Source organism: Takifugu flavidus, chromosome 20, assembly GCF_003711565.1.
Source record: "Takifugu flavidus isolate HTHZ2018 chromosome 20, ASM371156v2, whole genome shotgun sequence".
NCBI classification, from domain to species: domain Eukaryota; kingdom Metazoa; phylum Chordata; class Actinopteri; order Tetraodontiformes; family Tetraodontidae; genus Takifugu; species Takifugu flavidus.
In genome coordinates this window covers 3,968,059-3,985,170 of record NC_079539.1, presented here as the reverse complement: position 1 = coordinate 3,985,170, position 17,112 = coordinate 3,968,059, and the positions used below count along the sequence as shown (strand labels likewise).

Genomic DNA, 17,112 nt, shown 5'->3' with positions numbered 1-17,112 from the left:
ACACACACACCATCCAACATCATCCGACCTCACGGCCGCCGCTGATCTCTGGCAAGCGTCCTGTGTCCGTGTGTGTGTGTGTGGTGTGTGTGTGTGTGTGTGTGTGTGTGTGTGTGTGTGCGTGTGTGTGTGTGTGACTGGACCTGTCACCTTCTGCACAGCAGGTCAATATTGTGTCTTTTTGTAATTACTCCAGCGCCCCCCCTGCTGGTCGGTGGGGGAGGTGCAGGATGAACGCCATCACCACCACTTTTCTGCAGTTATGCAACAGCAGGAGGCTTTAATTCCAAAATATTTGCCTGTTACAGGATCCAAGGTGGCAATAAGCGGTAATTGTTGAGAGAGAGGGGGAGGTAGAGAGAGCAACAAAGGGATTAAACCGCTGGTGTCGTTCATAAATCCAATAAACCATTTAAACTTATTAAATTCTGTAACCCCCCCCGCCCCCATCCCCTGGTGGGGTGATGCTAGTATCCAAGCTTTTTCTAATTGCTCCCTTTCTACTTTTTCCTTCCACGCATCAGCCATTTACTGAGTGAAAATTCTATTTTTAAGCATCTCTTCATGTTAGATCTTCCCCGCTGCTATAATGCTAGCAGCATTAGCATCCCCGTCTTCTTTCCTGACCCTCCTGTGTCTCCTGACATACACAGGGGGGCTGTCTCCTCCCCACAAATGTTCCTCCCCAACCCCCCCACGTCGTCTCGGTTGTAATGCATCAGCGCGACCCCAGACCCCGCCAGGCCGCGGCGGCTGTATCACAGCAGATTATATAAAGCTACAAATCAAGAAGAAGAAAAAACAACCGTGGGAGCGGCTAGCCGACCCCTGAGGCGTTGCTTTGAGTTTACAAATTGTCCATATGCCACCTGTTTTGCCTCACGCCCCCCCACAGCTGTGAGGCCACGAGGTCCTGAGCTGGTCGCCCATCAAGATGACGTCCGGGAGCATCTCCGTTTACGCTGTAATTACATTAAAACGAAGGGCAAAGCCACCGTTATCTTATGTGAAGTTAGCATGTTTCGTGGTGTTTATGGGATGATGCGGAGACTCGCTCGGCCGAGGGGTGCGTGGCCGAGGGTCCTCTCCCTTTTATCCCCCGCCTGGGTAATGAGCTGTAATGGATCGGGCCGGGGACGTGACCAGAATACTGAGAGGCCCATCAAAGCGGCGCCCCGCGCTTCCCCTCAGCGCAGGATTGCTCGGTACACAGAACGCTCTCGTTTACTCACTCGCTCCTCTCACAGAAATGTCAGTTTTCCAGTCGCGCAGCGGCGCTCGCCGTCATTTTTGCGGCCCAAATTAAATAAAGTTTAGCCAGTTCAAATAGATGCTTTTCTCCGGTTGGCCAGTTTCTGCTTTGCTCCGCTTCAAATGTCTTGATTATACAGGTGTTTCCTTTTAGACAATAGAGAGCTTTTGTCCACCAGTTTCTGATTTTAACCAGTTTAAAGGTTTAATCAACGCACCAGCTGATGTCATTGACTGTGGGGCCACTTCATCACCATGGCAATGACTGCAGGCTTCACCTACAGGTCTCTTTACTCTCTTCGTTGGCTGTTTTCATTCATTTTTTAAGCTTTATGTGGTGGCATTTACCAAATAGGCGTTGATCATAATTGCCTGATTAAAAGTAACCACTCAAAACGCTTTAATGCAGCTGTGGAGACATTAAAGTCTTTTCTCACGGATGGAAAATCCTCCACAGAGGTCAAAGTTGAAGCAGGGTGAGGTGAAAATAACGCATGGATCTCAGGACCCCCCCAGCCCTGAGTGCTGCCTTTGTGGGCTGATTACGTCTGGGTCACATGTTCAACATCTCATTCTGAGAAGCCTCTCAGATGGCTCTCCCTGCTCTTTATCTCAAACCCAATGGTTTCAGGGGTGGGGGGTTCTGGGAGTGTCTTCCTCCACGCCCCCTTTCTGAAGTGGTCTTGTTGCGTGTGGTCCCATCAGCAGGTTCGACTTCCTGGGTGAAATAAGGGCTGAGGGTGATGTCATGTTTGATGACATCATCGTCCATGTGCAGGGAGTGCAGATTAGCAGCTCTTTTGAAGCAGCTCTCCACAGCTGTCCTGCCCCCCCCCAATCATCCTCCACCAAATAACCTTCCACCAAACCTTTTTGATGGTTTCAACTACTTCCTGTCCTGCCCCAGCATGGAGCCCAGCCTCAGGGCACCACTCAAAGTCCTGGTCACAGCTTTAACAGCAGCTTACAGGACAGGACAAAGAGCACTCTCTCTCCCACACACACACACACACACACAACACACACACACACACAAGCAAACACACACTCCCACTGGAGCCAAACAAGCAGCGAGGAGGGGCCAGGACTAAGCCGAGCTGCACCACACATCCATGCATGTGACAGCAGCACCACCACCATATTCAGGCTCCTCCCTCCCCAACAGCAGTTGCAGTCAAGCCCCAAAAGGGGGAAAAGAGAGAGGAACGGGGGAGGAAAAGAGAGAGGGGGGAGAGAGGAGGCGTCATCAGCCCCAGACCGGGAGCTTTGCGTCCCCGCACTTTAAATTTAATCTGCCTGGCAAGAAGGGAAAGGCAGAAGAGAGCGCGTCCTATTTCAGAGACGGCACAGGAAGTAGGGCGGTGAAAGGGGGGAGGAAGGGAGAGGGAGGGAGGGAGGGAGCAGGAGCGCTGATTCCCCACCCCTCGTCTTAAAGCAGCAGCGGAGAGGAGCCAGGACGCACAGAGCCGCGGCAGTAGTGTTGAGGGAGGGGGACAAACATGGAGCTCTGAAACGGCTGCTGACCTCATCCATCGCCTCCCCCCACTCTCTCTCTCTCTCTCCCTCTCTCTCTTTTCTTCTTCTATTGTTTTGTTTTGCTGTGTCGCCTCCATCGTTATTATTCCAGCCCCGGTTGCCTCCCCGCACCGCCTGCGATTGTTCCGTGGGATTCTGACAATGCCTGGTGAGTCCGCTCCTGCCGTCCGTTCACATGTCACACCAGCCTCCGTTTGGGATGGGGGGGTGGGGGTGGGGGGGGGTCGTTTTTGGCGTGCGGGGATGGAAACGGGCGCGCAGATTCAGCGGATTTTGACATGCTCATTCTCCAGCTGTGGCCGGTGCGAGGAGGGCTGCTGTTTCCCGTGCACACGCGCACACGCGCACTCGTCAATCAGCTAATTTCCTCCAGCGCATGACCTGGTCTGAGAACGCGCGGCTAAAAACGGCGTTTGACCTCTACGGTCATCTGATCCGCGTCAGCGGGGTGCGCCGCCGCAAACAGGCCGGTTTGGTGCCGCGATGCCGGGCTGCGCTGCGCTCCGTAACCCCCCCCCCACCACCACCACCCCCCGTTATCATTCCCGGAACCGGCCCAAAACGATTTAAATCTTGGCTGATATCTCAGGCCGTGTTGGAGTCGGGGGGTGGGCGGAAAGTTTAGGAGCGTGCGTGTCATCTGGCGTCGGGGATCGAGCATAATCTCGGGCGCGTGCGTGTTGAGGAGAGGCTGCATGAGGATGAGCGCCTCGTCCCAGCCTCGGTGGCTCAGCTGCAACAGGAAGCGCACGGGCGTGAGACAGGACGCGCAAATTACACGCACGGATTTAGCCAACAACCGCACATTAATTCTAATTAAATGTTATTAATTGGTCCAGGCAGAGGAGTCTCCCGTTTTAATTACGCCTCATTACGACGGCACAGGCGCTGTTTATCCCTCAAACACGTGATGTTATCGCTGATTATTGTAATTATTGTTATTAAATCAAGTTAGTGCGCAGATGACATGATGAGCGGGGACAACAGCGACGTCCTTTTGTCTGTCCTACTGTGACGTGGGTGCTCCGCTGGTGGTCCAGAGCGATGCAGCGTGCGGCCCCGAGCGTCAGCGTGCTCGTGTTTACCGCCGTTCTGCCGCCGCCCCCGTGCACGGACAAATGTTTGCATGTTTCTGCAGCAGTCTTTAAATGGCCGAGCCAGGAATCAGAGGATTCCAGCTTTCTGTCACTTCTGCAGGCATGAAGGGCCCCCATGGGGGAGGCGATGAGGGGAGAGGAAGACAATAAGATGCTGTTATTTGTTTATTTGTTGTTCCAATCCATGTCACTCCACCAAATGCTAATTTGGGGTATGAAGAGACACAGTTGAGGGCCGTCATCTTCCTGGTATCCTGGGTAAACAACAGCTTCCTGCTCCGCCCCCCTCCCTCTTTGTGTGTTCCGTCTGTGTGTAATTACTGTGTCATAGATCATCTCTGTGATGGTTATTGATTTACTGGGAGCTGATGAAGTGGAGCAGAGTGATCAGACACATTGGCAGAGAGTGTCAGTGTGTGTGTGGGGGGGGTGTAAGGGGTTGAGTGGGTCAGCGTTGCACCCAGGGGCCATTCAAATAGGGGTCAACAGGTCTGGGGGACGGAGAAGAGCTGCCACAGGAAAGACAAAGAGAATCGACGTCCACAGCCACGGCGCTCCGGTTTGTTGCCTGTTGTCCTCGGAGGAACGACGCCGCTTTTCTCTCTTTCACAAAGCCGAGAAAACACCCCCCCCCCTTCCCTCCTCCGTTTTCGGACCTCTCTAGGCTCTGCCAGACATTTCCGCTGCAGCTTGTCTAAATGACACCTGCGCTCGCTGGAATGTTGTTCGAGGACGCCAGCGGTGTCTGTCTCGCACATGGATCCGGCGGGACGCGTTGCGGCGATTTCGCTGGCGTTCCCGCCTCCCTCTGAGTGTGTTTTGCGGCAGAAAAGTGGTGGTTGACTTAGCTGGAGGACAAAGAGGAGATTTCTGTGGTGCAGAAGAACTAAACAGAGCATGAGTGGCGTCTTGTTTTTACCCAAAATGCACTGGGGTATTTGCATGTAATAGCCGTAGGAGAGCCCTTAATAAAGATTCCCGCTGTAAATACACGTGTTTCACCTGCTTCAGACTTCAGAATCAGACCGGTCAAGCTGTCCTCAGCCTCTGAACCACTTAAAGCAGGTCATGCAGAATAGATTGAGAGAGGAGCATATGTTCATCACGGGGCCGTCAATAATTGAATCACCGCTTGTCCCTCCTGCCCCGGGGGCTGCGGTGCCGAGCCAATGGGAACGACACTCTTTCTGTCCTCCGTCTCCTCGGCCTCAGCTTTGGAACCGTCGAATAAACGCCCGTGGTCCATTCGTCTCCGTACAGTAAGCTGCTTAGTAAGAATGGAAAGAGGGTGGGCTGTAGACCTCAGGGTCTCCTTTGCTTGCTTTCCTGGTTTGGTCCTAGAGAAGAAAGAGAGGCCCTCCGATCGGAACAGCATTAGCATAGCATTGCCAGCTATGGCGTAATGTTGTCAGTTGTGTTAAAGAGACGGTTAGCTAAAGCAGACAGGTCTCCCACATGTGGAAAACCTTCAGGATTAAGGTCATCTGGAGTCGGAGGAGGGTTTTTTGGCAACCTTGCAAATTCCTGTTTGAATTAATCAGGTTTTGTTTTTTTTAAATCTGGCCAACGTTGGTTTAAAATGGGTTTTGACAGAGCAGGTGAGTTCTGAAGCGCAGGCCGGGGGTAGATCAGCATTGTCTGTCAGCAGGTTCCCTAAGCAGCTTTTAAAATTATGCGATATTTTTGGTGCTTCATCTGGTTCCGCGTAGTTTTACTGGGACTCGCAGCCAGAGAGCCATCATAGTATCTTTTTAAACCTTAATCTCAGCATTGTTGTTAGGGCGGGAACATGAAGCGGAGCTCTCGTCCTTCCTCCCGGCCGTCTGTGGTTGTTTGTCCTGCAGCCTCTTGTCCCACAAGCCACCTCTCCGCGCTGACGTGTGGGAGCTTGTCTGGAACGCACTGATTACTTAACGTATTTTCTTCCGTCCCCACGCGCCTCCCTGGAGACGCAGGTGTTGCTCTTGTAAACAAGTTAGCGGTCAGAGGGGGAACTGCTCAGAGGGACTGCAGACAAATGCTGGGTGCGTCCTGCTGTCCACACCCATACACGCCGTTCGTAAACAGCCGTTTTACAACAGTTCCAGGAACTCATATTGGCAGGGACTTTATTCACCTCGATAAAAATATTTCTGGTGATCTGCGTGGTTTGTGTTTCCACCGCATCTCAAAGTTCCGGGAACAACTTTTCAAATCAGGCCGATGACGTGTGGGGTGTGGTCCGGTGGTCTGACCCACTACGCTTGTTGTGGTCCTTTTGAGAATCTTGCTGTTCTTTATTGTCCTGTTTAGATCCACCAGTTTCCTCTAAACAGGAAGTGAGGTTTTTTTTCTAAATAAAATCAAAGCCACGAGTGTGTTTCGCCCTTCAGGGACCCAGGACCTCTCAGGACCTCAACTGTGTACCGCGATCAGCCAAAGTTTGGGCTTGTGAGAGTATTTTTCCCCTGGGTCATTTAGGTGGAAACACGCTTTCCAAATTCCCGACTAGATGCTCAGAGGTCCTGCGGTGTAAAAGCGTCAATTGTGTATTCGTGCACTTGGCACATTCCCACTAATCTTATCTCCACCCATCGATCACTGAACACAGGCGACTCTTGTACGCAGAAACACCGTTTTACTCAAAGATTTGAAGGTAGTTTTCTCTCATTTCTGTCAGAACGATCGTCGTTACGGCTCTGAAACCACTCAGGCTCTAAGCAGCTCTGTGAAGAATGATTTTATCACAACTCGGAGCAGAAGGATGGGGAAATCCCCCCCGAGTGCTCCGTCTCCTGGCTTCGCCTTGGCTTTGTAGTTGACCTTTACCCGCCAAACCAGCCAGGCATTCTGCTCTGTTTACGCGCGATAAGAGCGAGCAGTTCTGACCCACCGCATCAGGAGGAACGAGAACATTAAACCTGCTCCGGTTTCACCTTCCCTGATGACACTTGAAGAAGAATGGAGCTGCTGCCATAATGGAGTTGAATCAGGTGGTCATAGAAAAGCGCGCCTATAGAACCTGCAAGTTCTGTTTCTGAGCTAACATATAGAATGAAGCAGAAGGATTCTAAATAGGAATCTGGACACTTGTTCCCCAGCGAGTCTCAGCCGTGACATCAGCCTTCCCTCGCAACAAGGCAATATTTCTCCTCCCTCCTCCAGGCCGGCCTTCTTTCCCATTTCCTTCTTCTGCTGCGGTTTATTCTGCCCCATTTCCCAAAGTCCCTCCATTTGCACCAGTGAGCCAGCATTTTCCCACAGCGGACCGCTGAAGGCCAACCCATTGTTTACTGCGAGGGGGGGGGGGTGGGCGCTGACTTCCTGGCTGCCAGCTCAGGGTCTACCTTAGTGTGAGGAAAAGAGGGACCGCGGGAAAACCTGGATCCAAGCTGCAACAATATAAATCTGGGGCCGCTCAACCCGTCGCCGTCTGCGGTATAGTTAAAAAAATACAGCTGAAAGGTTGAGCGGCACATTCACACAGGTTGGCCCGGTTGTGGGGGGGTGGGTGACTCAGAGAAGAGCTAGCATTAGCCCACACAAAGCTAAAAAGGTGCAATAGCAGCCAAACGCAGGTGCCTTAGCAGTTGCAGCAGTATGGTAGCCATGAATAGGGGCACTGTCTTTTTAAATGGGATGTGGAGAGGGGTGTGTGAGTAGCAGCAGACATCCTCTGGGAGCGGTTTGTTGTAATTCAGAGGGCAGAGGCTGCAGCCACGTTCCCAGATCCTCAAAAATAGTCTGGAAAACACGGAGAGAGTCTCCCAGTGAGGAATGCGACCCAAACTGAAGCCCCGCACGCTGAGGATCCAGTCTGGAGACGCGCCCGCTGGACAATGTTTCACTTATTCAGTCGATCGTGAGTGTTTCTGCTTTATTGCTCGGTTTCGCGGGTGTGCGCGTTGCCATGGACGGTTATAGCACAGCTGCACGCCGCGGAAGCCTCCTTCTGGCATCACATCGAGGGAATAAGATCCATTGGCTTTTTCCCCCCTAATTTCTAACTTTTACTGTCCGAATTAATTATAGAAGCAGGGAAAGGTCAGGAATGCGCTTGTGAAAAGTAGTTGGAGAGGAAAGGTGTGTGTGTGGCGGGGGGGGACAAGTTCAGGCACGAACATCAAAAGTATTTGCCGCCAGAGGCAAACCGAGGTTTTAAAGTTAAAGCGCTACCTGTGGAAATGTGGTATTGATAAAAACGCAGCAGCCAGATGTGGCTCCCGCTACCCGAGCGCCGTCTTGTTGCGTGGGAGGAAAGTCTGGGCTCCGTTTTCCTGCCGGCGAACCCGAGCGTTCGCCCGTTTCTTTGTCCAGTGCCACAGGGATGTTTGAATATTCAGGTCAAGAAGTGCGCTGCGGCTTCCTCTGTTCTCCTGCATGTGGTGCTACTATTTCCTCAAGCGCTCCACACCTCATATATGAGAGGGAAAGAAGGAAGACATTTCCATAGGCGCTGAAATGCTGGGCGAGAGTAACCGCCAACATACGCACTGAGTGAACCTTTAGAAGGGCCTTTTGTCTCGGCCACTTATTTCCAAGTTGGTGTGACTTAAGGCTTGAGTCATGTGTCTGTCACGGCTCTAATCGAGGAGCTTTGTGGTTAAACATACTCATTAGCGCATCAGTAATGGCTAACAGGGGCAACAACAAACAGGAAACAACTTTTCCACCAGTAAGAGTCTCTCAGTGACTCAATTACTTTTAGAGAAAATTCAGATTGTGATGAAACTCCCTCAAACCACTCTGATAGCCCGCGGCTAAATAATTATATGCTGTCTTTGCTTCATTAATCTAGCACATTTTAGTGGCAAATTCATGAGCATGCTAAATGGAGATAGCGGCTAGAGGAACCTTTAATTACAGAGGGAAAGGTACGCGGGCGTATCTTCACAGTCAGCTGGGATTTCTCAATTTTAACGCGACCTTTAAAGGTCACCAAGAGGACGATCGATGTAGGCGCGACGGCACATCCCAAATATTAGTCAGCGTCTGCCTGTTGCCGTGTGCTTCTGTTGCACATCTGTCTGAAATTTCTGGAGGCTTAATGGGAGTCAAATCTGTCGCCCCCCCTGAGACGGCAGCGGATGTAGTTACAGTCTGAGCAGGAGGGGCGGGAGGACGAGACGAGGCCGCCACTTTTGGATGCTCACTGCTCTAAAAGCAGCCTTGTGATGTGGGCTAAAGCCTGCGTGTTGTCAGGATGCCACATACGTGTGCTGAAGCTGGAGCTTTGGGTCGAGGATTATTCTTATAGGCCGTATAGTCATGTGGATCTTTCCTCTGTCTCCAGAGTACCCATCATGCATTGTGAGGACATTCCTGGAGGTCGTCCGGGCAGTGTGTGTCCTGAGCTGTCGCTCATGATAATGTTTGTTCACCTTGAACAGGCCGATGGGCGATAAAATCTATAGAACTAGGTCCATACATCACATACAACCGAGCCCCGCATGCATTTATATACCAAACATCTAAGCTCAATAAATCCTATTAGCTCATCACGGTTAATCGCATGTGGAGGCCTGCATCTGCTAATGTGATCTACCCTCCCCAGAGGTTGTGGTTTTCTTCGCCCAGCTGTTCACCCCTCCTTTCCAGCCTGCCTACACCGGCGCGGCTCCTCCTCCTTCTCCCCCTCGCCAGTTCCCCGCAGCGAGCGTCCCAGCAGATGCTACGCTGGATTTCCTCCCGGCGCGGCGGGGAGCCTGGACTCTCCCTGGAATCCCACCGCGCATGGGAGCGAGCGGGGCCCCCGCCAGCCGGCCGGACCGTGAGTCATGTGGGCACCTGCTGAAATCGTTCCTGTGTGAGCTAATGTTTTTAGCAGATGCTAAGTTTTCTCCCTGTTTCTCTGATTTCATCAGTTGTCCCTCAACAACGTACCGGCGCTGCAGATATTCTGCTCTGCTCTCTGTTCCAAGCTCTGCCTCCATTAGCTTGACCTTAATCAGGCCGTCACATTTACATTATTGCCTGCAGGGCGCTAGTATCCCCTGTGACTGGCCAAGTGCATTAATATGCTGTGCACATGTGCAGTATATGATACATTTCTGGCGGTTTGATGCTCGTTTTTCTCTACGATAGCCATGGCGATACCGTGGTAGCAATAAGATACCAGATCCCAATGATTGGTTGAAGCAATTGTCGAGCGTTCGCACCATCAAGAGTTGTGAGAATTCCTGAAGGCAGTGCTAAACGCCGACGCTGGCTCCCTTCGCTCCCGTGTGTGTTTAGTTGCAACAGCGTTGGTATGTTTGCTCGCTTTCATTCTTCCTCTTAAAAGTGTCCGTCCTCGTCTCTACTCAAAGGCCACCTTTGTTCGCTCCTCCCCTCCGGGACTTTACGATGATGTGGGCTCTGCTAAAGAGATTTTGCTCCACAAAGGCAGCCACACCACGGTTCCACGCTTTATCCTGCGTCTACGCCCGGGGCAGCATCTCGGGTCAACCCTCTTAGTGGCGTAATCTCTCCTTTGTCTTGCCTGTGCATTAGAGCGCCGGCGGGCGCTGCAGCTAAAAGGGCCAATGTCATCAACTAGCGCAGGTGTCGCTAATGCACCGCACATGAACCCACACGGACTCGGCCGGGGCCCACTTGTCTGAGCGGCCCAACTGCTTACATGCACGTTTGCGCCTGCTACCTTTCGCCCTGCTTGTTTTTGTTTTCATCACCAGTTAAGATCCAGGCGGTGGGAACCCGATAAGTGAGCGGAAATGTTGTTTTCACCCGTGTGTCAAAAAGTCTTCTATTCGCGGTGTGAATTAAAAGGGGTGCATTAGCTCCATGTCCTGGACCCCTCCCTCCATCGTAGAACCCCCCCCTTCCTGCAGCCTTGACAGAAAATAGTTTTGTCTTTTTTTTCTCGTTGACCCGACTGAAGCTCCGTGGCCCGCAGCCACACGTCAGTTGTTCGGCTCAAAACATCCCGCCGTTCTGCACCAGCGGCGTCTGACAGCAGCCCCCCCCCGTCCTCCTCTTCCTCTGTGGTCCAGGCGTTTGTGCCGTCTCCAGCCTCCATGCAGCTGACGTTTCCCTCGCGCTGACTCACATTAAGTCCATCTAATCTTTTGTCGATGGGAGAAGCAGGTGTCGCTGGGACGCCAGCTTGCTAATTTGCCACCCTGGGTGTCCCCACCTCGCTCTACCCGCAGCTCTGCCTGCTGGCACCCGCTCAGGCTTCCGTGTTTATGTGGACAAGAGCATTAGAGCAAATTGCTTTGGCCGTCTTCGCTTGGAGACACATCGATTGTCATAAAAGCGGATCTGGCTGCAGCGCCAAACACTACGCGGGGCGCTAAGGACTTAATCGCGCCTCTCAAGAGCGGCGAGAAACTGGAGGCCTCAATATTGGTCTTTTTAGGTTACATCACCAGCTTTAGTATTAGCATGAACGACCCTCTTTGGTGGGGGTAACCTGTAGCGCTACACAAAGAGGGTCTGATGCCCAACATAGCGAGGATTAGCTCCCTTCACGTGTTTTGTGGTTTGCATTGCTGCTTTTTTCTCGCCCTCCTGGTAGGATTTGGAGTTTGAGGTTGACGTCATTTAAGTTGAATCACTTTAATTTGGCTTATCCGGCGCTGTCGGTATAGATATATATGATGCCTGAAATCAGCGCCTTAGAAGTCTGAGTGCCTCGACGCCTTCGTGGCTTGAAGGTTTCCGACTCTATCAGATGGCAGACGGGCTATCAGATGAACTCTTTTTGCAGGATCCCGATAAAGCGCAGCGTCTAAGAATCCATTAGTCCGCTCTGCTCTCACTGGCACTCGCTGCTAAGTGAGTTCCTATTGAACGGAAGCCTGGAACTGATCCGAGTCTTTACTGATCACAGATCCGTCTTTTTAATCGCGTTTGTGCAAAAGACCCACAAAAACGAGCTCTTTTCTGTCATGTACAAGCACAAAACAGGAAACGAGAACCAGGAGATCCGAATATCAACAATAAAGATGTGCTTTGTGTCTTAAAGCCATTTCTGCTTTCCTGAATACATTTAGAAGATGAAGGAAGTTTCCGCTCTTTCTGAAATATTTCGGTTTCCACAGCGAATAAATGAAAACGGCGACGAATCGTGCAAACGGAGACTCGCCGCAGATGTGGCAGAGCTGATGAAGCGGCGGAATGTGGAGACAGGAAAGGGTAATAATTATTTTTAGAGCGAGGAGGCGACGCTAGAGGGAGGGCGGCGGAGCTTTGCGCGCCGTCAGCCCCCCCCCCCCCCAAAGTGCCCCGTTAACAACACCGTCCACTTTAACGTGTCGTCGCGATGATGACGGGCGTCATTCGCGACTTCGCCCCGCATCAACGTGCATATTTCTGCAGCGCGTTGGACACGGTCGCCACGCCGACGGCTGCTGTGTGAGCTCTCAGATTGCGGACTGTGATTCTGATATTAATCTGTCGCTAAAAGATCCCCCCCTCCCCTCTGCTTACTTACTCTTTTGCCTGGTACCCAGCCAGCCAATCAGGAAGCAGCTACGGAACACCTCTCTCGGCAGCTCCTTTAGGTGTTTCCATACGACTGTTCCCTAATTCCAGATCGTTTTACCAGAGGAGGGAGAGCAGATTGCTGGAGGGAGGATTTGCTAACAAAGCCCGCTGCCCGCTCGGAGCTAATCTGCCATCATGGGTGCGCTGGTTTTTTTCCTGGAATGCTGGTATTCAGGAAAGATGCACATACTGTACACGGGATTAGGGTGTAAGCCGGCGTCAGAGGGCTGAACTATCAGAGCGTTCAGGCTCATTACAGCAGCATTTGACCTGTAGCATGTGCGCTGCTGCCTACGGTCCCCGCAATTATAGAGCTTCCACTGTGACGAGGCGCTCGTGAATCGGTCAGCAAGTAGCTTCCAGAAGATGGGAGCTCATCTGAATCTTCCTGCTGGTTTCTTGGCAACAGCAGTGGAAATAATTGCACAACTTCTGTTTCCAGCGTAACTGTTAGTTCACGCCGGTCCCTGACGCGGCGGCTGAGCGAGCACGTGTTGTCGAGGCGCGCCAGCCACCCCGGGCCGTCCCTCACGCCCACCGCGGGCACCTTCGGCATGTGATCCCGATTCCTCGCGGGCTCCTTTAACGCTCCGCTTTCCTCCACTGGCAGATCTCATCTGATGCCCAGGCTGAAGGAGTCTCGCTCCCATGAGTCATTGCTCAGCCCCAGCAGCGCCGTGGAAGCCCTGGACTTAAGCATGGAGGACGAAGTCATCATCAAGCCCGTTCACAGCAGCATCCTCGGCCAGGACTACTGCTTTGAGGTGAGCCTTCCCCTCACATGACGTAATTAGACTTGAATTATTTCCCTTTGATGGGCCGTTATTTGCGTTTTCCAACCTACCAATGTGGGAGTCGTTTCAAAATATTTGGCCGCACTGATTTTTGGAACATTTCCACGGCAGAACCAGGCACCAGATGTTAATAAGCTGGTAGTAAGAGCGAGAGACGTAAGCTAAAACAGACCAGGATGAAGCCATGCTAACGGCTGTACTCCACTCAGCTTTATTTCTAGCAGCGAGCCTCGGCTGAAGCCTCAGAACAGGTGATTACATCCACATCTCGTTAATTCCGTGAGTTCTTTAAATGAAACCTGGCAACATTGTCTCACCTGATCCCATATTCAAGTATGTGTCCAAGCCTGCCGTGTTCTGAAGGCATTACTCGGAACAGCGGACCTTTAGTCTAAGTTTGGACCTTTAATAAATAGATAAATACAGCTGCTCTTTTTGTCTAAAACTAGGTTTGCCAGCTTTCTGAAACGGGGGTCGTGTAGAGTATATGTAACATTCTCATAGCAACAGTGACACAGCAACATCTTGGCGTCTCATTGGTCATTGAGAAGCTCATTCCTGACAGGCAGAGGCAGGGGCAGCCCCAGCCACCACATTCCCTCACCATTAAAATTGCTTGTTCTTGATGTGTGTGACAGACCTGTGAATTGGACGTTTATGGAAAAATTGGAGAAAAAAATGGAACTTCGAACCGCCAAATGAAGGACAGTTGCATAATTTATGGGATGGGTGACGCTGAAACGCCTTGTCTCTCCACCGTAGGTCACCACTTCCTCGGGAAGCAAATGTTTTTCCTGCCGTTCATCAGCCGAGAGGGACAAATGGATGGAGAATCTGAGGCGGGCGGTGCAGCCGAACAAGGTAAACCTGCAGCCACATGAAAATACGGATGAGAATCAGGGTTATCGCTGTTTCTTACTCATGTTTACAAGGACACAAGCCGCCCTCACCCTTCAATCTGCTTCCTGGTGGGGAAAATTCCGTTAGATGATCAAGCAGCTTTGATGATAATAGGGAATAATTCTGTTTTGTACCCCGAAAAGAGAATTTGGAAGAATATTAAAGACGAAAATATCACGAAACACTGAAAAGCAGCTTCACACAAATGTCCAAGTCTGCCTGTTGGCGTCATCATTGGCTCCCTCCCTCATCTTTAGAGGTGCTTCTGAGGACGTCTGAATAATGGGCCGGTAATTTGAGGCACTCTTGGGGAAATCGGTCCATGGCGGCGTGAGAATGAGCCTTAAAAATAAAGACAATGATAAAAAGCCTTCTAAGCTCTCGGTCTTAATGCTGACGACCACAGAGCAGGTGCCTCTCAACCGACCCCTTCGCTGTGCTTCATTAGACTCTTTTTCGTTCCCTGTTTTTACTTCCTGTTTGCGCGGCTCTGAGCGGAGTTCTTCTGGTCTCCAGGACAACAGCCGGCGGGTGGAGAACATGCTGAAGCTGTGGATCATCGAGGCGAAGGACCTGCCCGCCAAAAAGAAATACTTCTGCGAGCTCTGCCTGGACGACTCGCTCTACGCCCGCACCACCTGCAAGCTGAAGACCGATAACGTGTTCTGGGGGGAGCACTTCGAGTTCAACAACCTGCCCCCCGTCAAGAGCATCACGGCCCACCTCTACAAAGACACGGACAAGAAGAAGAAGAAGGATAAGAACAATTACATCGGACTGGTCAACATCCCCATCGCAGCCGTAACGGGCCGGCAGTTTGTGGAGAAGTGGTACCCGGTGAGCACCCCGAACCCCCCCAAGGGCAAGACGTCGGGGCCCATGATCAGGATCAAGGCGCGCTACCAGAGCATGAGCATCCTGCCCATGGAGATGTACAAGGAGTTTGCAGAGTACACCACCAACAACTACATGCTGCTGTGCTCGGTGCTGGAGCCCGGGATTAGCGTCAAGAACAAGGAGGAGATGGCGTGCGCGCTCGTGCACATTCTCCAGAGCACCGGCAAGGCCAAGGTCAGTACCGCCGATGGAATTACGCCGCATTTTGCCCTCCCCGCCGAGAAATAACCCAGAATGTTAGAACTGCTGTTTTCTCGCGCTGAGGTTCGGAGAAGCTGTCAGATTTTTTCCCTCCGACGCCTGTTCGGCTCCCGAACTCCTGACCCCCCCCCCCCCAAAAGCTGCTCTGCATCGCAGACAGAGAACAGACGGCTGTTCCTTTTTGTTCCATTTTTAACTCAAGCTAATCCCTCCCGTGTATCGCAGCGTACAGACGAGGAGAGCAGCGCCGCTGTCTGCAGCACCGCGGGCGCCGGCGCTGCTCTCGCAGCGCACAGACGAGTTTTATTACGGCAGCGCTGACGGACTCAGAGAGGATTTAGAGAAGCAGGGCTGGTTCTTTAACTAAAATAATTTTCCTGTCGCGATCCACAGCTTTGATGCTAACTCGCCAGTGAGCAGAGATGCTTGGAAGATAACCAGAGCTAATTGTTAATTAGCTGCAGGAAGCTAATCAGTATTATTGCCCTATCATTTGATTATTGCACAAATATCTTTTTATAACAAAGTAATAAAGTCAAAGGTCATTAGAATCAAACCAGGACTCTTAGTACAAGCTCACTTTAGCATGCGTCGCTCCTCTTTTCTGCCCCCGAGGCTATATTAGTGAAAATGTGAAGTTGTTTTTAATTAGGGTCTAAATAAACGCACATCAGCCCAACAGAGGTCGTTAAGAGCAGCAACATCTGCACAAGTACGAGCAGATTTAAGCGGGTTTGATATTCCAAAGTGAAACGTCTGTTATGGAATCAAAAGGCAAAAGAGACACCTTGAAATGCCTGAAATAACCATCTTTTTTTACGTTCCTGTCTCCTTTTGTCATTTTCTCCCACTTCTCTGCCTCTTCACTCGTCTCCAGTTATTTTCCCCTCCCTCTGACAGCATCTCATTAGCACCACTTTGAAACTCTCTCTTCTCTTATTTTCCATTATTCCACTTTCACAGTGGAGATTTAAAAGTTTGTTTTTAACTTTGCGTCTGCGTTTCCAGCTGGTTTTTGCTTCTTTTTTTTATGTGTGGGGGGTGGTTTCAAGGTCGCTCGTAATTACATCACCATTACACGATTAAGTCATTTCCTCGTGACAGCTGCTTTCATCACGGAAATTGAATTTTTCGGAGTTGTGTTGCTGCAGAAAAAAGCAGCCGCTGGAGTTTGGAGACGCGATCAAACTAAACGATGACCGATGCCGTCGAATGGACTGGCTCTGTTGCCCCCCCCCTTAAAAGCCCGTCATCTGGCCGGTGGCTGCAGACGCACGCTTGATTATATGTTATCCTTAAATGGAGCAAGGCGGGATGGACGGCACTGTCATCACACGCCAGAACAGGCGGCCGTCCCAGGGAAGCTAAAATAAAGGCCTAATTAGGAGATTCTCTGCTGCTTGGCGGCTGATTTGACGCCCATCTCGGCCAAGCTTGATATAATCCAACACAACAGTGATGTTTTCAATATATGTGCTCGCTGTAGCTTTGGAACTGAGTGGGTTTGGATCCTGGACATCCCCATCAGCTGGGTTTTGCTGTTGCTCTCCATCATGTTCAGCCATCCGGTCGACAATAGCTGATGGTGCCGAATCCGGTTCTGCCAGACTTGTGGAAGAGTGCATCAGTAGGCAGCCCTTTTTCTCACGCGCCTCATTTTTACCGCTCGATAATGACATCCTGATTTCACAGCTCCTCTGGCTTCCTCGCCGTTACACTTTCCATGCGTTCCTTCGTTTCTCCAGGCCAAAGTGACCCGGAAAGATGGAATGTTTGCCTCCGCTGTTTGGTGTGTCAAAGCCCCCCCACTGCAGCACAAATCAAGTGCAGTATTGATCTGGTCTCGTTCCTGAATATTATGTCCTGATGTTGCCTTTGCTCCATTTATGCCGTGACAGTGGCCTGGGGAAGGCCGGCTGCCACGCCCTCCTGTTTCTGCGCACTTATTGATAACCTGCTGACAAATA

At 51.4% G+C, this 17,112-nt stretch overlaps 1 protein-coding gene across 14 annotated transcripts in view; it reads left to right on the top strand.

Annotated features, from left to right (window-relative positions):
- The window catches only part of LOC130516826 (disabled homolog 2-interacting protein-like), a 67,648-nt gene that overhangs the window by 36,439 nt on the left and 14,097 nt on the right, over positions 1-17,112 (top strand). For 12 of the 14 annotated variants that reach the window (XM_057018110.1, XM_057018111.1, XM_057018112.1 and 9 more), the window contains 3 exons: positions 12,964-13,117; positions 13,910-14,008; positions 14,564-15,118. In XM_057018110.1, the coding sequence (XP_056874090.1) occupies positions 12,964-13,117; positions 13,910-14,008; positions 14,564-15,118 (808 nt within the window). Of the gene's footprint in view, positions 1-2,662; positions 2,936-7,510; positions 7,726-12,963; positions 13,118-13,909; positions 14,009-14,563; positions 15,119-17,112 lie in introns of those variants that run through there. The other 2 variants (XM_057018124.1, XM_057018123.1) reach the window with 2 other exon arrangements.